This window comes from Xenopus laevis, chromosome 5L (assembly GCF_017654675.1).
Source record: "Xenopus laevis strain J_2021 chromosome 5L, Xenopus_laevis_v10.1, whole genome shotgun sequence".
NCBI classification, from domain to species: domain Eukaryota; kingdom Metazoa; phylum Chordata; class Amphibia; order Anura; family Pipidae; genus Xenopus; species Xenopus laevis.
The window spans coordinates 168,661,655-168,685,110 of record NC_054379.1 but is presented as its reverse complement, the minus strand read 5'-3'; the positions used below and the strand labels follow the sequence as shown (position 1 = coordinate 168,685,110).

The 23,456-nt window shown below is 42.4% G+C and overlaps 1 protein-coding gene across 3 annotated transcripts; it reads left to right on the top strand.

Annotated features, from left to right (window-relative positions):
- Positions 1-5,593: 5,593 nt before the first annotated feature.
- Positions 5,594-17,562, top strand: ccdc25.L (coiled-coil domain containing 25 L homeolog). 3 transcript variants are annotated; one of them, XM_018261655.1, is made up of 10 exons: positions 5,594-5,753; positions 7,052-7,148; positions 8,065-8,112; positions 8,560-8,599; positions 10,304-10,355; positions 11,438-11,513; positions 12,091-12,194; positions 13,504-13,703; positions 15,950-15,995; positions 17,016-17,562. In XM_018261655.1, the coding sequence occupies exons 2-10, from the start codon at positions 7,124-7,126 to the stop codon at positions 17,043-17,045; spliced, it is 621 nt and encodes a 206-aa protein (XP_018117144.1). In that variant the 5' UTR covers positions 5,594-5,753; positions 7,052-7,123; the 3' UTR covers positions 17,046-17,562. The 3 variants fall into 3 exon arrangements, with proteins under 3 accessions (XP_018117144.1, XP_018117145.1, NP_001080284.1); XM_018261656.2 differs by having other exon boundaries at positions 5,622-5,777; NM_001086815.1 differs by having other exon boundaries at positions 5,742-5,753; positions 7,047-7,148.
- The last annotated feature ends 5,894 nt before the right edge of the window (positions 17,563-23,456 follow it).

The following is a 23,456-nucleotide window of genomic DNA, read 5'->3' as shown; positions in this document are numbered from 1 at the left end:
AAACTTTTATTTATTTTTCAATGTTTCTAAGAAATGTCTGAAAATCACATAAAAAGCTGCACTTTACAGCATCTTATCTCATATGCGTCATTAGGTTCCAATATAAAACATCCTAAATATGAATGCCAGGGGTCTTCTGAACAGTTTGACACCCAACATGCATAGGATTATCAGAACATGTAGTGACCCAAAGATTAAAACGCATAAAAGTGCTTTCTAATGTTTATGTTGTGACTTCAGCTTCTGCAAAGTGGACAAAAAAAGCACATAAATCATTTACTTTTAGTTACTGATTTTGAGTAATTTAACATGATTAAATATATTTTTTCTTCTAAAGCATCAAACAACAAAGCTTTGCTGAATTTGGCAGTTTTTATTACTTTTATGAAATTTGTCTTAAAGCCTAAAGTTTATAGCATATTATCTCCCACATTTCATTTGGTACTAGGATAAAAAAAAAACTAAATATGAACATCAGGGGTCTTCTGAAGTTTCATACCTACTATGCACCATACTATAGAGCTGTGAGGCCTGTAGAGACCCCAATATACACGTTTGATGGCTTACATTTCAGCTGCTAAAAAAATACACTGCTACTGTGTGGAAAAATATATTTTTGGAAAGTACACATAAAATATACAAAAATATAACATTTATTTTTGGAAAGTACACATTCTCCCAAATCCAAAATGGCTGCAAAGCATTTACTAAAGTTAGTGGGTTTTATCAACCCATCGCCTTAAAGCTTGCAATTAAAAGCATTTTATTTCCCACATATGATTATGTACCAAGATAAAACATGCAAAATATGAATGCCAGGGATCTTGTGAACAGTTTGAAGTCCAACATTAATAGGATTACCTAAATATATCCCATATAGAAACCCCAAAATTAATATAGTTCAAATTGTTACTTCTATCACCAGCTTATAAAACTTTTTATCAGTGTCACTAAGGGAGGGATCATCATTAGTCAGAAATTATTTATCCAAAAATATTGATGAAGAGCTGTTTTTGATAACAGCATATTTATTATCTTTTGTAAAAAAAATGAGCACTAAATGATGCGACGTCTGGAGGAAAACTACAGCAGTCAAACAACTCCATGGCGTCTTGAGAATTCAGAGTGGAGGTCCACTGCATCTCCCTTGAGCTTCCGGTACTGCACCCTTTCAATAATATGCGAAGTGGTTACAGGGGCTGAGGAGCAGACGTATCGTTGCTGGTGGTCAAAATGCCGCCATTAGCTTTAAAGAATAGATACTTATAATCTGACTCTCAAAGCCCTACTGCAAAAACAAATAATATCATATATATATATTTTTTAAATCATACTTATGATAATTTATGATGAATTCTCAAAAGTTCCGACTAATGGGCTGATTTATTAGTTCTTCATGAAAAAAAAAAAAAACGATTACCTCCAACAGATTTAATTTCTGTTTTGTATTTAACAACTTCTCTCAGGAGCTCAAACTTGCCGAGATGCCTACAACCCAACAGGCATATCTGTGTCTGAATGGGGAAATTTTCCTCCTTATCTGAGAATTTTTCACATACTTTATCCTCTCTCAAGGGTTCCAAATCAATAGTTCAAATCAGTTTTTTACCCTTTATATTTAGTCCTGATTTAACCTGTCTTCTAGAACCCTTGATAAAGAGGTTTATCTGATGAAATGTTTTGGGCTGTTTTATAAACAAAGTTCTGGATTCTTGGGATGCAGAATGAACTGAAAAGTAAGATTGGGTTGGTGCTCCGACAGCTGCCATTGCCTGTGGATTTGTGGATCTCAGGACTGCAACTCTTAATATATCTTATAAAGGCTGGTATCTACCCTATTCCTATTTGGGGGCAGAACCACATGCCCTTTAGTTTAGGCCTATTTAATTACACCATCTCTGTTTCATCAGTTCATTGAGGGAATCCACTTTCCAGTAAATGTGTTTTGTAAATGTGTCCAACATTACAGGAGTTAATCTCCCCTTATCTGACCCGTCCATCTCCCCCACCAGATATAAATATTCCATTCAAACGACAATGCAAATCAGTTTTATTGCTACACAAATACCAGAGGAAGGAAACGCTCTATTTACATGGACACAATCCCAACAATCTCTGTTCCACTCTGTCCGTACATTGATATTCCTCACACCAGAGCTGCTTCCCTGCAGTCCCCTCGGGTTTCATCCTGCACCTTATTTGACTACATGGAACCAAATATCGTATTAAAAAAGAATGGTTTTGTTTTCCATATAGAGGCTAAGTGATCTCTCATTAGGGAAGGGATTGTGGTTTGTTAGAAATGGAACATTCCATATTGATGGCTACAGAGTCACATGTGCTGAGTAAATCTACAACTCTGAGCTGTCCACAGTAGAGTCCATATTGTGAAGACTGTGGCCATCTGTGATTGGACCCACCATTGGTCCAGCATGGATCCGCTACCTGCACCTGACCCTCTTGCTTCCTGGACTTTATCCGTGACCCTTGATACTAGAGTTCTGCATCAAAGTCCTTCAAAGTGGTCAGGTTTTGTGCCGAAAGACGCCAGTTCCTTGAGCATGTGGGTGGTGTGTAGGTTCCCTTCCCTTCCCAGAACCTCTTCAGCATATTTGTTTTGCAAGGAAATGGTCACTGTTTCGGGCGGCAGTATTCTCACATCAACGTGTCCCACGTGGGCACCAATTCCAACCAATCCTGGGGCCAACTGATAAAACCCATCACCATTAATAGTTTCAAATGAGTTTCTATCTCTGCAGACTCTCTACTGCCAATCTTGTCATTTTGTCCTTCTCTTGGGTGGTTGGAACTTTGACATTATTCCTTGTAAAGAAATGGTGGCCTATGTCTCGGATACGGACAGGGCACAGGAATGATAGACGACGGCTCCGTTTTTTTATGTGCTATATCCAGTTATTTGCACATTAACTTCAGTTCAAATGTATTTGGTTTTCTTTTTTTTTAGAGGACTGATCCTTCCTCTGATCATTTTCTTCTGTATAACATTAGAGTTATATGTAGCTGGTTTTTCTCATGACTAGTCCTTTTAGATCGTAAGCTCTTTGCAGCCAAAGTGCTTGTGAAAATGAAGTCTTTGTAGTTTGCACTTCTTAGATAACATCCTGGTGTTTAACTCCTCTCTGCCTGAATATATCTCTCAAATCGAACTTACAATATATTACAATGACCTTTATGCCAAGCTGAAAAAGTGGGAATTTCATAGGCCCAAAATTCTGTTTTCTCGGCAATATCGTTTTCTTTGAGATGGATCCTACCAAAATATCTGCAGTCTTGTTCTGGCCCACTTCTGTGGAGTTGAAAGCTATTCAACGTTCTTCTTTATTTCACAGATTGTTGCTTTGATCACAGCTCTCACTCGGAAATACTGTCTGGTCGTCTGAAGCTCAAAAAGCCTTTGAGGCTCAAAAGCTTGCACTTTGATCCACCCTGACCACTCCCATTCTTTTACTCTTTAAGTGGACGCCTCATCCAGGTATGACTTGAAGAGCATCTCAAATGAAAAGCTTCTACTCGTCCCAAGGTGGTGGCCAATAACTGCTGCCAACCTGCTCGTCTCTTTCAGTTTGGGGATTCTCTGGCTCTTTACTAAACGTACAAGACTTCAAGGGGCAAATTTACTTATGGTCGAATATCGAGGGTTAATTAACCCTCGATATTCGACTTCCGAATTGAAATCCTTCGACTTCGAATATCGAAGTCGAAGGATTTAGCGATATTCCTATAATCGAACGATCGAATGATTAAATCCTTCGAAACGAACGATTTGAAGGATTTTAATCCATCGACCGAAGGATTTCCCTTCGATCAGAAAATTGTTAGGAGGCCTATGGGGACCTTCCCCATAGGCTAACATGGGCCGCGGTAGGTTTTAGGTGGCGAACTAGGGGGTCAAAGTTTTTTTTAAAGAGACGGTACTTCAACTATCAAATGGTCGAATAGTCAACCGATTTTTAGTTCGAATCGTTCGAATCGAAGTCGAAGGTCGAAGTAGCCCATTCGAAAGTCGAAGTTTTTTTCCTCTATTCCTTCACTCGAGCTAAGTAAATGGGCCCCCAAGTGGCGTCTTCTAAATATGCTCCCCATTTTATTAAGTCCCATCAGGATCAAGGAATGTGTTAACCCTGTATGTGGTTAAATTGTACCTTACTCGCACCATGAAAACCTGTGGTCAGGAATGTTCAGTGGGACAGGGACTTCCTTCCTCTTTTAATATCTTTAAAGGGGAGGTTCACCTTCAAGTTAACTTTTAGCCCACCTCCCAACATTTCCCAAATAAAAAGAGGGACAAAAAAGTGGCGATTTTTTGACCATGCCCATTTTTTGTGGCCACACCCCCTAATTACCATGTTCATTTTTCAGAATTTGGCAGGTTATGAAAGTTTAAACATATTTCTGTGTTCTTTTTCCAGTTATTACAGTTTTGCTGATGAAGGTGAATTGCCCTTAAAGCTGTGAGTCTAAAGCTGGACATAGATGTAGAGGAGCGGATCTCTCCCCGATATGTCCACATTGAAATGGGTGATATCAGGCAGATCCGATCGTGGGCCCTAGGGCCCAATGATTGGATCATAATACATCCGATACGGGCGGTCGGATCGCTGGACCACATACACGCATAGATGCAGCTGCAATCTGACGGGATTTGTTAACCTGTCGGCCAGATATCAATCGGGGAAGCCCATCGGAGGGCCCCACACAACTCGGTCTGTCGTCACCTTTAATCGGTCCGTGTATGGACTCAATAACTTCTCCCATGAGACCTGTTATCTTATATTGTTACAATTACTTATTTGCTTATCTCGAAATTCTTACAAAAGTATCTTATTTGCGGCTGTGGCTGTTTTGGGCTCTCTGCGAAAAGCCAATTAAGTTAGAAACTTTGTTTCTTTTTCCGGCTGTCAAAAGAGGGACTGTCCCTCTAAAAACGGGACAGTTGGGAGGTATGTTGTAGGAGGGTTAATTCTAAACAACTTTTTGAATTGCTCTTCATTTTTTATAGTTTTTGAATGAATTGTCTTCTTCTTCTAACTCTTCCCAGCTTTCAAATAGGGGTCACTGACCCCATATAAAAAAACAATTGCTCTGTAAGGCTACAAATGTATTGTTATTGTTACTTTTTATTCCTCATCTTTCTATTCAGGCCTCTCCTATTCATATTCCTGTCTCTTATTCATATCAATGCATGGTTGCTAGGGGAATTTGGATCCTAGCAACCAGACGACTAAATACGTCAAAAACTGCAAATGATAACCAATTACAAATTGTCTCAGAATATCCCTCTTACATCATATTAACTACTAACAGTTAGTTTAAATATAAAAACTCCTTTAAGGTTCTTGAATGAATTATTCAGCGCTACATAGAAATTCACAGAGCAGCACTCATTTATTAGCGCTGTCAATTGGCCAAGCAGAGCACTAGCAGAACTACAGAACTACAATCCCCACAATCATTTTAATAAAAACTCGTTTTTGGCGTTGCTGGGAAATGTAGTTCCCCGCCCGTTCCCACAGCCATGCGGAAGTAGATGCAGTTCCACCGCCGCGCGGCAGGGGGCAGTGGTTGCAGTTAGACCAGGAAGTCATCAAGCCGCTGTTCTCTTAGGCTGGAAGGGATTCCGCTTGTTGCAGCGGCGCTCTTACGCCATTTCCGGTGCCGGAACCGGCCTGTGCGTGAGCGGGAGTGATTTGGAACGCGCGGTGCTTGGGTTGGAGAAACGACTGGGGCGCTGGGTCAGTATTAAGGGGTGGAGTTATGTGAGTATAGCGGCTTTCCGGGGATGCGATGGGGTCACGTGGGAAGGAACTGAGTCACTGAGGGGTTTCTTTGCTGAGTTATGTGTCTCCTTCCTGTAATTAACTTCCACTCTATTGTCTGTGTCTCACCCACTACCCACAGTCCTGTCCTGCTTTATGGCAGCTGAGATTCTAGCTATCTGTATAACAGAACATTCTGTCCCAGTGGCTGCACAGATCCTATCTGATCCCCATTGTAAGCAACAGTCCTGTCCTGCTTTATGGCAGCTGAGATTCTAGCTATCTGTATAACAGAACATTCTGTCCCAGTGGCTGCACAGATCCTATCTGATCCCCATTGTAAGCAGCAGTCCTGTCCTGCTTTATGGCAGCTGAGATTCTAGCTATCTGTATAACAGAGCATTCTGTCCCAGTGGCTGCACAGATCCTATCTGATCCCCATTGTAAGCAACAGTCCTGTCCTGCTTTATGGCAGCTGAGATTCTAGCTATCTGTATAACAGAACATTCTGTCCCAGTGGCTGCACAGATCCTATCTGATCCCCATTGTAAGCAGCAGTCCTGTCCTGCTTTATGGCAGCTGAGATTCTAGCTATCTGTATAACAGAACATTCTGTCCCAGTGGCTGCACAGATCCTATCTGATCCCCATTGTAAGCAACAGTCCTGTCCTGCTTTATGGCAGCTGAGATTCTAGCTATCTGTATAACAGAACATTCTGTCCCAGTGGCTGCACAGATCCTATCTGATCCCCATTGTAAGCAACAGTCCTGTCCTGCTTTATGGCAGCTGAGATTCTAGCTATCTGTATAACAGAACATTCTGTCCCAGTGGCTGCACAGATCCTATCTGATCCCCATTGTAAGCAGCAGTCCTGTCCTGCTTTATGGCAGCTGAGATTCTAGCTATCTGTATAACAGAACATTCTGTCCCAGTGGCTGCACAGATCCTATCTGATCCCCATTGTAAGCAGCAGTCCTGTCCTGCTTTATGGCAGCTGAGATTCTAGCTATCTGTATAACAGAACATTCTGTCCCAGTGGCTGCACAGATCCTATCTGATCCCCATTGTAAGCAGCAGTCCTGTCCTGCTTTATGGCAGCTGAGATTCTAGCTATCTGTATAACAGAACATTCTGTCCCAGTGGCTGCACAGATCCTATCTGATCCCCATTGTAAGCAGCAGTCCTGTCCTGCTTTATGGCAGCTGAGATTCTATCTGTACAACAGTACTGACCTGCTTTATGGCTAATAAAATGTTTATTTTTGGCAGAGCAGGATCCAGTTGTTGGAAGAGAATAGAGACGTCGGGAGTTCTCTGCATTAAACACGTCTGTACTGTGACCCACCATGGTCTTCTACTTTACAAGTGATGGTATGTCAGCTCTGTGGTCTAATTCCCATAGGGAAACATTAAAGGGGACCTGTCACCCAAAGAAATTATTCAAAATCCTATTTTATCACATTAGTCAAGCAAAATGAACTTTAATTACACTGTATAAATTATTTGAATCTTGTTTCCTTCAGTCTGGGAATTCATAATTATAACAAGCAGGCAGCAGCCATTTTATGGACACTGTTATTAAGACAAGTCTTGTATCATCTCAGAATCTTGTTTGTGCACCAGAATGTGGGACCTGATGTCCATCCCCATGTCCTGGTTACACAATTAAATGGTGAAGAGAACGGGGGGAATGTGGGGAGAGCAGTGACATGTAGGAAGTGCTGAATGGAAAGTGAAAGGAATTGTCTGCCCCGCCTCTATGCCTAAGGCAATATTTGATTGACAGCTGAGATTTTTAAATGAGCTTACAACAGCTATGAATACTTTAATAAAAAATAGAAATTGGATTTAATGTTTAATTTGAAAAGGACTTTTATTATACAGATTTTTGTGTCTGGGTGACAGGTCCACTTTAACTAATTAATCTCCGATACCAATGCGAGTTAAAATGTGCTGTTTAGGGAAGGATCCAGATAAATAATGTTTAGAAAGGTCTCAGACATTACAGAATGTTTGGTTGATGTGAGAATAAGGGGGTTATTTGTAGCTCTGCCGGTAGAACTAGAACTCTGTGCCGGTCGAACTGTAACACAACTGGTTCCTATACATGTGCTGGAGTCTTGCTCGTCTCCAGGTGCTACTGACTCAGATTTAAACTAATAGTAAATACGATTTATCTGTTGTACTTACACCTGCATGGGGGGGTCACTGCTATGTAAGTAATGAGACTGGGGTGCAGTTCAACTAGAGATTCATTAATCTCATTTCTGCCTTTTCTGTTCCCCAGTTATCTCCCCGGCCTACACTATATACATGGGAAAGGACAAGTATGAAAGTAAGTTCTCTTTATTATTATTATTATTATTATTATTACGGTATTATTATTATTATTATTATCCTTTATTGTTATTATTATTATCCTTTATTGTTATTATTATTATCCTTTATTATTATTATTATCCTTATCCCTATCACATTCCCATCAGTCCCTGTCCCAGTGAGCTTACAATCTAAGGTCCCTATCACATTCCTACACATTTGGGTAAATTTGATCAGGAGCTGATTACCCTTCCTGTGATGCTCTATGTGTCCAGTAGGTGGAGCTCTTTGCTCATATAAATGTATTTTATACTCTGCAACTGCCCCAGTTAGACTCATGTGAGCCCAGTAGCCAGCGAGCCCGTTGGACCCTGTTGTTAGGGAGCTTGTGGCCCATTTATGTTCCTGATTAGTTTGACATTGCGTATAACTCATGATTGTTTGTTTATTTCTCATACATTAGATGAAGACCTGATTAAATATGGCTGGCCAGAAGATATCTGGTAAGTAACGTTCACACCAAGGAGGAGACTTTGTTGTTGCACATTTATCAAGAGTTGAATTGAAAATTAGAATTTTCAAAAAAAAATTTATGGTCAAAACTGTCAAATTTGAGTATTCCAAATTGTATTCGTTTTTTTTTTTAAAAATTTGAATTTGATTTTCGAGATTTATCATACTCTGGCCCTTTAAGAACTCAAATTTGACTATTCGCCACCTATAACCCACGGATTTGCTGTATAAGTCAACGGGAGACGTCCAGGGATCAGTTTGCCGCTTTCCTGACATTCCAGTTTTATTCGGAGGAAAAAACTAAAAACGAGTTTGATCGAAATTCGATTAGAATTTCTCGGTCGTTTCAATTTGTCCAAGTTTGAATGATTCGATTTTTAATAATAAATTTAGATTGTTCGAATTTATGGGAGTTTTAAAAAAATCTGACATGAATTAGAAATTTGACTTTTGATAAATGCGACTGATGCAGCTGCTGCCATTGTGGCCAAATGATCAGGTGACGCAGGGCTAGTGGCCGAGTCGGGCAAAGAGCCAGTCGTTTGGCAAACTCTGAGCGCAAGTCATTTACTGAATGTTATTGGGCTCAAGTCTGTTTTATCACATGGATTGGGCAAGTGCTCCAGTAGTCACAAGCCCAGTACTGAAACCCTGAGCCAAACCTTCCCCATCCTGAGCCCACTGGCTCCTCATTTGATGGCAAACATGGGGTGTAATTGTTCAGAATCACTAGTAGGAGGGAGGGGAGTACAGGCAGTTAGTGAGCTCTGTATAAACGAAGGGGTGAGGTTTGCTGCAGTCTGATCACAATCATGAGACCCGTGTTTGGATAATGAGAGAAGTTTAAACCTTCCCGGGAGCTGCTGGGTATCCCAGGACTCGCTTTAAAGGGGAAATTAACCATTTTGATTTGGCTGAGGTAAATAGTACATAGTTTTGCACATAGTTTTGTTATTCACAATCCTGGCACTGCCCAAATCTTCTTCTTAAAGGGGTGGATCACCTTTCGGTTAAATTTATGTTATAGATTGGCCAATTTTAAGCAACTTTTCAATTGGTCTTCATTTTTTCTTCTAGTTTTTGAATGATTTGCCTTCTTCTTCTGACTCTTTCCAGCTTTCAAACGGGGGTCACTGACCCCATCTAAAAAAAAACAAATGCTCTGTAAGGCTACACATTTATTGTTATTGCTACTTTTTATTCCTCATCTTTCTATTCAGGCCTCTCCTATTCATATTCCAGTCTCTTAATCACATCAGTGTATGGTTGCTAGGGGAATTTGGACCCTAGCAACCAGACGGCTGAAATTACAAACTGGAGAGCTGCTGAATAAAAAGCTAAATAACTCAAAAACCACAAATAATAAAAAATGAAAACCAATTACAAATTGTCTCAGAATATCCCTCTCTACATCATACTAACAGTTAATTTAAAGGTGAACAACCCCCTTTAACCCCTCTGCTTCTGGGACACTTCAAGCCCCAGGTTTTGCTTTTCTGCCTGTTTTAACCCCTCGACTGCTGAGCACTCCTGCTGCACATTCAGGTGGTTCTCCAGGCCGACCTATGGCTGTTAGTAGTGTTTAATAGGTAATATGCCTTTAAATGACATTGATTGACTTCCAGAAACGAATTGTCTTTACTTTGCCTTTAATAAAATGTGAGAGTCTGTAACCCCCTGCTCTGTGCCTGCAGGTTCCACGTGGATAAACTGTCATCCGCCCACGTTTATCTCCGGCTACAAAAGGTAAAGCCCCTGGGTCAGAAGATTGAGATTCGTATGCGGCCCCTATGTTTATGTGACCACGATCCATCCAAGACATCACTATATTGTATCCTCTGTGACTGCAGTCTGGGCTACTTGCCCATGAGGGAGGCCGTACTAGCCCAGATGGTCAGGCCGTGAGATAGAAATGGGCCAGAGCAGATAATGCACTCTGTGCCTTTAACATGGCAGAGGGGTGGTTCACCTTTAAGCTAATATTTAGGGATGCACAGAATCCACTATTTTGGATTCGGCCGAACCCCTTATCCTTCGCAAAAGATTCGGCCGAATACCGAATCCTAATTTGTATATGCAAATTAGGGGTGGGGAAAACATTTTTTACTTCCTTGTTTTGTGACAAAAAGTCACATGATTTCCCTCCCCGCCCCTAATTTGCATATACATTCAGTTCTGCCTGGCAGAAGGATTTGTCCGAATCCTGCTGAAAAAGGCCGAATCCCCGAACCGAATCCTGGATTCGGTGCATTGCTACTAAATTTTAGTAATTCTAAGCAACTCTTCAATTGGTCTTCATTTTTTTTAGAGTTTTTTAATTATTTGCCTTTTTCATTTTTACTCTTTCCAGCTTTCAAATGCTCAGTAAGGCTACACATTTATTGTTATTGTTACTCTTTATTCCTCATCTTTCTATTCAGGCCTCTCCTATTCATATTCCAGACTTGTTCACATCAGTGCATGGTTGCTAGGGGAATTTGGATCCTAGCAACCAGATTGCTGAAATTACAAACTGGAGAGCTGCTGAATAAAAAGCTAAATAAGTCAAAAATCACAAATAATAAAAAATGAAAACCAATTACAAATTGTCTCAGAATATCCCTCTCTGCATCCTACTAACAGTTAATTTAAAGGAGAACAACCCCCTTTAATTCAGTTGTTGCTTTGAAGCCGAGAGGTCCCTAAACTGTAAGACTGATCCCCTTCAGAGAAGCCCCTAAACAGTGGCTGTACCCGGGATGAGACCCACCTACATGTGGTACCTGAGAGGAGGAGGAGTCAGAGGAGCTGATGGGAAATGTATCACATGACTTGTACTTGTGTTCCAGGGTCAGACAATAGAGGACATCCCTAAGGAGGTGCTGCTGGACTGTGTACAACTGGTAAAGGCCAACAGCATTCAAGGTGCGTCTCATAAACACACAACAGAAATGGAGAGAAAAAGCTAAATTCTTTTAACCCTTCAACTTCAGCCGGTTCCATCAGTAAGAAGTAGAACCTGGAGCCACAGGCCATGCACAGAGCCAGGTCCCTTCATTTCAGAACCACAGATTTTGTGTTTTGGTAGTTAAGCAGTTAATGGACTGTGCTGTTATTGCTAATTTTTATTCCTCCTCTTTCTATTCAGGCCTCTCCTATTCATATTCCAGTCTCTTATTCAAATCAATACATGGTTGCTAGGTTAATTTGGACCCTAGCAACCAGATGGCTGAAATTGCAAACTGGAGAGCTGCTGAGAAAAAAACTAAATAACACAAAAAACACAAATAATAAAAAATGAAAACCAATTGCAAATTGTCTCAGAATATCCCTCTCTACATTATACTAACAGTTAATTTATTCCTTTAACTGCCCCTGCACTTCTGCCCCGGGGCATCTGAGAGCCTCTAGTGACGAGCAGGACCTATAATGACAATATGATTGGATGTGACTAGTACCTTCCCTGTGACACCTACTCATATCATTGGCTGCTTCCTTACAGGCTGCAAGATGAATAACCTCAATGTCGTTTATACGCCGTGGGCCAACCTGAAGAAAACCGCAGACATGGACGTCGGCCAGATCGGATTCTACCGGCAGAAAGATGTAAATAAGCAACATATAAAGAGTGAAATTCTGTCATTGCACTGCTGGTTCTGACTAAATGTACCACTGAAATAATGTAGCAGCAATCAGCTCTCCTCAAACCACTTCTCTATTTCCCACAATGCCTTGCGTGTTACTGATGTGGTTCTGTAGAGCATGCAAGGCATTGTGGGAATTTGTCTACATGTTGTCTACACCTATTGTTGGAATTACAATTCTTTCAGTGTACAAAACTGTATCTTTCTAGTCTTTGGGGCAGTCGGTTGGGTCCAGTCGGTTGGGTCCAGTCGGTTGGGTCCAGTCGGTTGGGTCCAGTCGGTTGGGTCCAGTCGGTTGGGTCCAGTCGGTTGGGTCCAGTCGGTTGGGTCCAGTCGGTTGGGGTCCAGTCGGTTGGGTCCAGTCGGTTGGGTCCAGTCGGTTGGGTCCAGTCGGTTGGGTCCAGTCGGTTGGGTCCAGTCGGTTGGGTCCAGTCGGTTGGGTCCAGTCGGTTGGGGGCAGTCGGTTGGGGGCAGTTGGTTGGGTCCAGTCGGTTGGGTCCAGTCGGTTGGGTCCAGTCGGTTGGGTCCAGTCGGTTGGGTCCAGTCGGTTGGGTCCAGTCGGTTGGGTCCAGTCGGTTGGGTCCAGTCGGTTGGGGGCAGTTGGTTGGGTCCAGTCGGTTGGGTGCCTGGTTGTTTCTGGGCTCCTACTCCCTGCAACCTTTTACCATTGCTTCTGTTTGGGAGGATCCTGGGAGTTGTAGTCCATCATCTGGGGATCCAGGGGTATATGATTGGGCTGTACAAGGAATGGGTTAAATCTGTGTCCAGCAGAGAGCGCTGGTGAGTCGGCACTGGATTTTTCTTTTTGGCAGTGATGTGTTTCTTGTTTCAGTCCCTGCTAGTGATGGGCGAATATATTCGCCTGTCACAAATTCCAACGAATAAATTTGTGAAACTTCTGCAGAAATTTGCCGGCAAATCTATTCGGGCCCCCATTATCTTTAACGCTGGCATCAATTTTCCAGTTTCACACATTTTTTGCAAATTTTGCACCATTTTGTGGGAAATTCGCTGAAGCGAAACAGGAGAAATTCACCCATCACTAGTCCCTGCAATTACATTATATTTATTAGTCTTTAGGGAGATTATTTACATGAGCAACTGGACTGACACAACATCCCTGCACCGACCAACAATATCACAAGCTCAACCCCCAGTTACTCTGTGACCCGGCCTGGCTCTATTATAATCTGTATTATGTCTGCGTGACTGTCGCTTTAAGGCCTAATAGCAACCGTTAGCTCCTCCCTCACCGGCCTCTGTTCCGACAGGTGAAAACCATGAGCGTTGAGAAGGTGAACAAGATTGTGAATCGACTGGAGAAGACAAAAGACGAGAGATTCCCAGACCTGGCGGCAGAGAAGGAGGCGCGGGACCGCGAGGAGCGAAACGAGAAGAAAGCGCAGATCCAGGAAATAAAGAAGAAAGAGAAAGACGAAATGAAGAAGAAAAAAGAAATGGAAGAACTCAGGTGAGATAACACTCCAACCCACATCATGGAACAGATCTTCCTCTCTGCACTGCTGGTTCTGACTCTTAAACTGTCCGTTCTCCAGGTACACAGAACTATAAACCCAGTGAGAATGAGGAATGAATGGATATTGGGAAGTTGTATCAGGAGTCAGAGGCAGCAGTGCAGAGAAAGGGACAGACACAATGACAGTTACACAGAACTATAAACCCAGTGAGAATGAGGAATGAATGGATATTGGGAAGTTGTATCAGGAGTCAGAGGCAGCAGTGCAGAGAAGAGAAAGGGACAGACACAATGACAGTTACACAGAACTATAAACCCAGTGAGAATGAGGAATGAATGGATATTGGGAAGTTGTATCAGGAGTCAGAACCAGCAGTGCAGAGAAAGGGACAGACACAATGACAGTTACACAGAACTATAAACCCAGTGAGAATGAGGAATGAATGGATATTGGGAAGTTGTATCAGGAGTCAGAAGCAGCAGTGCAGAGAATGAGGAATGAATGGATATTGGGAAGTTGTATCAGGAGTCAGAAGCAGCAGTGCAGAGAAAGGGACAGACACAATGACAGTTACACAGAACTATAAACCCAGTGAGAATGAGGAATGAATGGATATTGGGAAGTTGTATCAGGAGTCAGAAGCAGCAGTGCAGAGAAAGGGACAGACACAATGACAGTTACACAGAACTATAAACCCAGTGAGAATGAGGAATGAATGGATATTGGGAAGTTGTATCAGGAGTCAGAAGCAGCAGTGCAGAGAAAGGGACAGACACAATGACAGTTACACAGAACTATAAACCCAGTGAGAATGAGGAATGAATGGATATTGGGAAGTTGTATCAGGAGTCAGAGGCAGCAGTGCAGAGAAAGGGACAGACACAATGACAGTTACACAGAACTATAAACCCAGTGAGAATGAGGAATGAATGGATATTGGGAAATTGTATCAGGAGTCAGAAGCAGCAGTGCAGAGAAGAGAAAGGGACAGACACAATGACAGTTACACAGAACTATAAACCCAGTGAGAATGAGGAATGAATGGATATTGGGAAGTTGTATCAGGAGTCAGAGGCAGCAGTGCAGAGAAAGGGACAGACACAATGACAGTTACACAGAACTATAAACCCAGTGAGAATGAGGAATGAATGGATATTGGGAAGTTGTATCAGGAGTCAGAGGCAGCAGTGCAGAGAAGAGAAAGGGACAGACACAATGACAGTTACACAGAACTATAAACCCAGTGAGAATGAGGAATGAATGGATATTGGGAAGTTGTATCAGGAGTCAGAAGCAGCAGTGCAGAGAAGAGAAAGGGACAGACACAATGACAGTTACACAGAACTATAAACCCAGTGAGAATGAGGAATGAATGGATATTGGGAAATTGTATCAGGAGTCAGAAGCAGCAGTGCAGAGAAGAGAAAGGGACAGACACAATGACAGTTACACAGAACTATAAACCCAGTGAGAATGAGGAATGAATGGATATTGGGAAGTTGTATCAGGAGTCAGAAGCAGCAGTGCAGAGAAGAGAAAGGGACAGACACAATGACAGTTACACAGAACTATAAAACCCAGTGAGAATGAGGAATGAATGGATATTGGGAAGTTGTATCAGGAGTCAGAAGCAGCAGTGCAGAGAAAGGGACAGACACAATGACAGTTACACAGAACTATAAACCCAGTGAGAATGAGGAATGAATGGATATTGGGAAGTTGTATCAGGAGTCAGAAGCAGCAGTGCAGAGAAGAGAAAGGGACAGACACAATGACAGTTACACAGAACTATAAACCCAGTGAGAATGAGGAATGAATGGATATTGGGAAGTTGTATCAGGAGTCAGAGGCAGCAATGCAGAGAAGAGAAAGTCTAATAGAGGATTTAGAGGGGCCTGAGCTGATTAGGGGTTCGGGGTGTTACACAAATAACAAGTGATGGAATGTGAGAGAATTAATAAGGGAATGTTGTGTTGACTGAACTGTACAAAGTACTCTGAGTTCATGAGTCGCACACAGACAGTGCTTATACATTGGGGGTGTATAGTGAATCTCCACTAGGCTGTGTGTGTGTGTGTGGGGGGGGGGGCTCCTATTGTTTCCACACAGGGTTGTTTGTAGGGTCGGGGCAGATTCCTTGAACTGCGCTACATTGTATATGTAGTGAGACCCGCCCGTGCAGTATTGTATATACACGTATGTTACATATATGTTACTGTGTGTTTCTCTCCTGTCCCAGGAGCTACTCCTCCCTCATGAAATCAGAGAACATGTCATCCAATCAGGTATGTGCCCGGGGGGGGGAGTACAGGCAGTTAGTGAGCTCTGTATAAACGAAGGGGTGAGGTTTGCTGCTTTGCCGCAGTCTGATCACAATCATGGGACCCGTGTTTGGATAATGAGACACGTGTGTTTGATCCTTCCCGGGAGCTGCTGGGTATTCCAGGACACGCTTTAAAGGGGAAGTTAACCAGTTCAACCGTTGATTCGGCTGAAGTTTTTATTTACTTTCCTGGCACTGCCCAAACCTTATCATTAAAGGGGTGGATCATTTTCAGTTAACATTATTATGTTATAAAATGGCCAATTCTAAGCAACTTTTCAATTGGTCTTCAATTTTTTTTTTTTTTTTTTTTTTATAGTTTTCAAATTATTCGCCTCCTTCCTCTGACTCTTTCCATCTTTCAAACTGGGGTGGCCGACCTCCTCCAAACAATAAATCCTATTGTTATTGTTATTTTTATTACTCAAATCTCTATTCAGGCCTCTCCTATTCATATTCCAGTCTTATTCAAATCAGTGCCTGGTTGCTAGGGGAATTTGGATCCTAGCAACCAGACGGCTGAAATTACAAACTGGAGAGCTGCTGAATAAAAAGCTAAATAAGTCAAAAACCACAAATAATAAAAAATAAAAACCAATTGCAAATTCTCTCAGAATATCCCTCTCTACATCCTACTAACAGTTAATTTAAAGGAGAACCCTTTAACCCCCTCTGTTCTGGGACACTTCAAGCTCCAAGTTTTGCTTTTCTGTCTGTTTTAACCTCTCGACTGCTGAGCACTCCTGCCCAATGCCGACTCTAGAGCGACACAGACTGTAATTGTAATGATTTCTAATCCCATCTCTCTCCTCTGTCAGCCCGTGGGCAAGTACATCATTGTGGCCTCACTTTATGGCTCAACTGCTGCAGCAGAATTGTTGCTCTTCCTGGAACTGACCAATAGATTTGTATCTGATTCAGTTGGTCACTTTTCCAGTGCCATTAAATGAATATAATTAGTGAGACGTCTCTCTCTCTGCAGGACGGCAACGACTCTGACGACTTCATGTAACTGCCGCTGCCGCACCGGAGCACAACCTGGGATCTCTCTCTGTCACCAAAAGAAGAATCAGCAAACACAGAGTTAACTGTACATCCAGCTCACGCTTTGCAGCTCCAGCTCCTCATTTGTGGGTTCCACGGGCGTGGGAAAGGGGGTGAGGAAGTGAACCCCATTTACTCATCAGCTGCTTCTGCTAGAGCTGAGGAAAGGCTTGCGGGGAGTTGCTGTGCGGATCATATAGGGATCACTTGTACCTGCCCAGATGCATTATGGACCATGAAAGAGTTCTGCTTTCCAGGATGGGACGTTTTGATTGGATAAAAAACGCTTTTCTCTCGGGTGACCCTAGAGGAATTTTATTTTTCAAGAACTTAAAGAGAAAATCTATTTCTGATGTTCCTGAAGTCTCAATGGAACCTGAGTCCGGCTCTGCTCCTCCCAAAAACTGCCAAATCCTTCCATTTTCCTTCCATATTCTGCTTTGGTTTTAGACGCCTGAAGAAGAAATAAAACTGTCATACATTTATTGTGCCCTTTATTTGCTACTTGCCCCAGTGCATTATGGGCTCTCTGGGGGCGGGACTGAGGGGGGTGGAGAATTGGGTTCACATAAACACCACAGCTCCCTCTCACTTCTCTCACCCTGGGGCCACAGGGCCCGATTGCCTCATTGTCATATTATTATCTGAGATATAACAGATCATATATAACAGTCCCTAAGTTTGTTCATAGTCTGTACAGAGAGATCCCATAAAACTATGGCAGCATAGGTATTCCCTGTACTAAGCACAATTCAGCAGGAACAGTCCCCTAAGTTTGCTCATAGTCTGTACAGAGAGATCCCATAAAACTATGGCAGCATAGGTATTCCCAGTACTAAGCACAATTCAGCAGGAACAGTCCCCTAAGTTTGCTCATAGTCTGTACAGAGAGATCCCATAAAACTATGGCAGCATAGGTATTCCCTGTACTAAGCACAATTCAGCAGGAACAGTCCCCTAAGTTTGCTCATAGTCTGTACAGAGAGATCCCATAAAAACTATGCACATAGGTATTCCCTGTACTAAGCACAATTCAGCAGGGAACAGTCCCCTAAGTTTGCTCATAGTCTGTACAGAGAGATCCCATAAAACTATGGCAGCATAGGTATTCCCAGTACTAAGCACAATTCAGCAGGAACAGTCCCCTAAGTTTGCTCATAGTCTGTACAGAGAGATCCCATAAACTATGGCAGCATAGGTATTCCCTGTACTAAGCACAATTCAGCAGGAACAGTCCCCTAAGTTTGCTCATAGTCTGTACAGAGAGATCCCATAAAACTATGGCAGCATAGGTATTCCCTGTACTAAGCACAATTCAGCAGGAACAGCCCCTAAGTTTGCTCATAGTCTGTACAGAGAGATCCCATAAAACTATGGCAGCATAGGTATTCCCTGTACTAAGCACAATTCAGCAGGAACAGCCCCTAAGTTTGCTCATAGTCTGTACAGACAGATCCCATAAAACTATGGCACATAGGTATTCCTCTGTACTAAGCACAATTCAGCAGGAACAGTCCCTAAGTTTGCTCATAGTCTGTACAGAGAGATCCCATAAAACTATGGCAGCATAGGTATTCCCTGTACTAAGCACAATTCAGCAGGAACAGTCCCTAAGTTTGCTCATAGTCTGTACAGAGAGATCCCATAAAACTATGGCAACAGGTTTATTTGGGATAAAAGTGCAATAAGAAGTGGCCTGAGGACCCTGCACTTTGTGTAAATCAGGGGAATAAGTCTTTCATTATGACTAGACTAATCTGTAGCCAATCAGAGCAGGGGAAGATTCCCCATATGTTACAATATATTTGAATGTTTCTATCATATCCGCCCTCTCCCATGTCTATTCCAAGGTCTCGGCTATTTCTATTATCCCCTCAGTTCATGTTTTATCAGACTTGGCTTCCTCCTCAGTATCCCGGGAGGGTCTCGGCTGTATAATATAATCAGTATATCAGTATATCCCCCCGTGTAACAGTAAAACCAGGGAAAGTGCAACAGAGTGAGAGGCAGCTGTGCCCATTATATTTATTACATGAGACAAGGACAGGGGGTGGGGTACAAGGCCACAAGCAGGGCAGACTAAAGTGACATTGTATTTCTCATACAAGACACAGGTCTGGGGGGAGCTCGGGACTAATATAAGGGGAACCCTGTGCCGTGTGTATGATACGAGTATCTGTGGAGTTGTGGGAATTAGACTTGAATTTCCCAGAACACCCCAGGCCTATAAATTGTAATGACATTATATTTAATTCCATAAAGGGGTGGGTCATCTTTAAATTAACTATTAGTATGATAAAGAATGGTCGCTTCTAAGCAACTTTTCAATCGGTCTTCATTATTTTTTTTTTATATAGTTTTTCAGTTATTTGCCTTCTTCTTCTTCTGACTCTTTCCAGCTTTCAAATGAGGGTCACTGACCCCATCTAAAAAACAAATGCTCTGTAAGGCTACAAATGTATTGTTATTGTCACTTTTTATTCCTCATCTTTCTATTCAGGCCTCTCCTATTTATATTCCTGTCTCTTATTCAAATCAGTGAATGGTTGCTAGGGTAATTTAGATCCTAGCAACCAGATGGCTGAAATTTCAAACTGGAGAGCTGCTGAATAAAAAGCTAAATAACTCAAAAACCACAAATAGTAAAAAATGAAAACCAATTGCAAATTGTCTCAGAATATCCATCTCTACATCATACTAACAGTTCATTTAAAGCTGAACAACCCCTTTAACCCCTCTGCTTCTGGGACACTTTAAAACCAGCCCCAAGTTTTGCTGTTCTGCCTGTTTTAACCTCTCGACTGCTGAGCACTCCTGTCCAATGATGACTCTAGAGCGACACAGACTGTAATTGACAATGATTTCTAATCCATCTCTCTCCTCTGTCAGCCCGTGGGCAAGTACATCATTGTGGCCTCACTTTATGGCTCAACTGCTGCAGCAGAATTGTTGCTCCTCCTGGAACTGACCAATAGATTTGAATCTGATTTGGTTGGTCACTTTTCCAGTGCCATTAAATGAATATAATTTGTGAGACGTCATCATCATACTAACAGTTAATTTAAAGGTGAACAACCCCTGTAAATAATGCCCCTCCCCCGCGGAGGGTCCATGAGTGCAGTGTGATGTCATTCTGTGGGGGGGGGTGGGAATGGAAATGTTTATAAAAAACACTACCTGCTATAGCTCAGTGGACTCCAACTCCCAGCAGCCCCTGCAGCCCCAGCATTCTCATCATCCAATCATGTGACATAGTGTGTCTCCCCAGTAATGAGACAGCAGATAACTATAGTTATTATTATTTATATATTATTATTAACTGTTTCTGCTTCTTCATCTCTCGTTGTTCAGAAACACTGCCGGGTTGCTATCGTCTACGATCCCTAGCAACCAAACAGCCAAGCCCAGATCCGATTCAGAAACCAACTTGCCTGACTGTCTCCATCTTGTCCTACTGTCTCCATCTTTCCCTACTGTCTCCATCTTGTCCTACTGTCTCCATCTTTCCCTACTGTCTCCATCTTGTCCTACTGTCTCCATCTTTCCCTACTGTCTCCATCTTGTCCTACTGTCTCCATCTTGTCCTACTGTCTCCATCTTCTTCTGCTGTCTCTATCTTGTCCTACTGTCTCCATCTTGCCCTACTGTTTCCATCTTGTCCTACTGTCTCCATCTTCTTCTGCTGTCTCTATCTTGTCCTACTGTCTCCATTTTGTCCTATTGTCTCCATCTTGTCCTACTGTCTCCATCTTGTCCTACTGTCTCCATCTTGCCCTACTGTCTCCATCTTGCCCTACTGTCTCCATCTTGTCCTACTGTCTCCATCTTGTCCTACTGTCTCCATCTTGTCCTACTGTCTCCATCTTGCCCTACTGTTTCCATCTTGCCCTACTGTCTCCATCTTGTCCTATCGTCTCCATCTTGTCCTACTGTCTCCATCTTGTCCTACTGTCTCCATCTTGCCCTACTGTCTCCATCTTGTCCTACTGTCTCCATCTTGTCCTACTGTCTCCATCTTGCCCTACAGTTTCCATCTTGCCCTACTGTCTCCATCTTGTCCTACTGTCTTCATCTTGTCTTACTGTCTCCATCTTGTCCTACTGTCTCCATCTTGTCCTACTATCTCCATCTTGTCCTACTGTCTCCATCTTGTCCTACTGTCTCCATCTTGTCCTACTGTCTCCATCTTGCCCTACTGTTTCCATCTTGCCCTACTGTCTCCATCTTGCTCTACTGTCTACATCTTGTCCTAATGTCTCCATCTTGTCCTACTCTCTTTATCTTCCTACTGTCTCTATATTGTCCTTCTGTCTCCATCTTGTTCTACTGTCTCTATCATATACTAACTACTGTTTTGCCCTGCTGCCTCCATCTTGCCCTACCTTTTTCTTGGCCTACTGACTCCATCTTGCCTTTCTCTACCTATTATTCTTGAGTCTTCCTACTACAAGACTCTTGTGCCTTTTTCTCCTGCTATTTTTCAGGGCAGCCCCTTTACATTTTCCTAAAGAGAGGCCTGAGTAAGGAACCCTAAGTTTATATATGTAAGGGCAAGTAGAGTGGCACTGCCAGATCTTGCCCATCTTGAGTATCTCTCTCTGGTACAAGTGCTCTTATTGTTACAGACTCAGTGGAATCTGCAGTATTTGAAACAAGTTTCCTGCTTGTTAAAAAGAATAACCATCAGAGAACATAATGTAACACAATCTGCACAATTGAATTTCTGGTGTGGGCAGCAATGAGGGAGCAGCCAGCCCTGAACTCTCCCAACCCAACCTGCACATGGACTGAACATCATTTCTCTCTTGTTTTGCTGCAGTTTCAGCCTCCCCTCAGCTGCCATTGCCTCAGCTAAACCTCAGTTTGGCAAATCTTATGCCGTTTGCTGTATCCCTGGGGCAGATATTAGCAGCAAGACCATCGACTCCTAAACAACTCCACTCTGCTGTCAGAAGCCCTTACATTTGGGGGAAGTAGCAAAATCCACCCTTAGTCCAATTAATCAAACACTTAAAAGGCTGATGCTGTGGCCACTGATCTTGGCGTGGCCTCTCACTATCTCTTTGCAGATGGAGTAGACTTTTATTGATGCATCTGGGGCTCATAGTGAACATAGCAGAACCTTTAATTCAATGGGAGACGGGTGCGGCTCTCAGCATCAGAATCATCAATGAATCCCACTTCATCTCCGTGTTTCCTCTGCAGAGTTTCCACCTGCCAAGATCCGGAGAAGATTCCAAAACAGGAGGAGATGTTGCCAGTATCATAAAAAGGCTCTGGGAAGAAACAGCAATAATAGGTCACTTCCCTTATGGGATGAAAAAAACATGTTTTTCATTTGTTGCTTGTTCTTCCAGGACCTTTTAGAATAATATGAGCAATAAAGAGAATCTCAGGCTGAGCTGTATCAATCTGTTTGACCCAGGGATGACAGAGTAAAGGATCTGAAACAGTTGAAGTCTAAGAACATGTCTGCCATATACTAACTCCTACAATCCTCTGGCCAACCAAGCAGATCCCTCAAGGTAGTTCTGGTCTGGCCAACCAGCAGTCAAGCTTGTGGATATAAATGTTTACTGTCTCCAGTAGGAGAGCACAATTAGGGCTATGGGTGTTCTAATAGTGATAATTCTGAAGCAACTGGACTTGCTGAGTCATATTAAAAATATTTCAATTGCCAACCACCCTGTTGAACTGGAGAAGACAATTGTGGTTTTCCAGATTATGCCAGAGGTCCATTTGCTTTAGACTGTTATGGATACAGCATTCTGGGAACTGTAGGGAATGTGTTGCTAAACTTTTGACAATTCCAACTAGATGGAGAAGAGGTGGGTAGGGGCCTTCATGGGATGATCATGATTGGCCAGTATCTACATGCTGTTGGGCATGTGCAACTACAAATGATTCCCCAACCTCTAAATTAAATAATGGACTGTGATGTTGAGTTGATGCTCATGTCTTCTCTGTCTGAGAAGAATTTTGTAGCAGTGTCCCTGGTACGTTATTGTCAATTCCTTTGAATCACTTTGTGTTTTTTTTTTACTTTATAGGTGTTTTCTGTACCAATAGTTGTTTCATAATCATCTATCCTTCATGCTCTGTATCTCAACTATACGTTTTTTTGTGTAACGCAACATAACCTACAGTAGCTGTGAATGTATTGGTGGACTCTGCTTGATGCCACCTTCTGATCATTTCTTAGATTGTTATTGGATGAGGTGTCACAAAATTGTGAGTGTTGACGTCTCATTAGGTAATTATGACAACATAGATATGATAAAATGGATAGAAAATAGGCAGTATGTGCCCCTTAATTGTTGAGGGCATGAGCAACCTAGCTGTGAATGTATTGGTGGACTCTTATTGATGCCACCTTCTG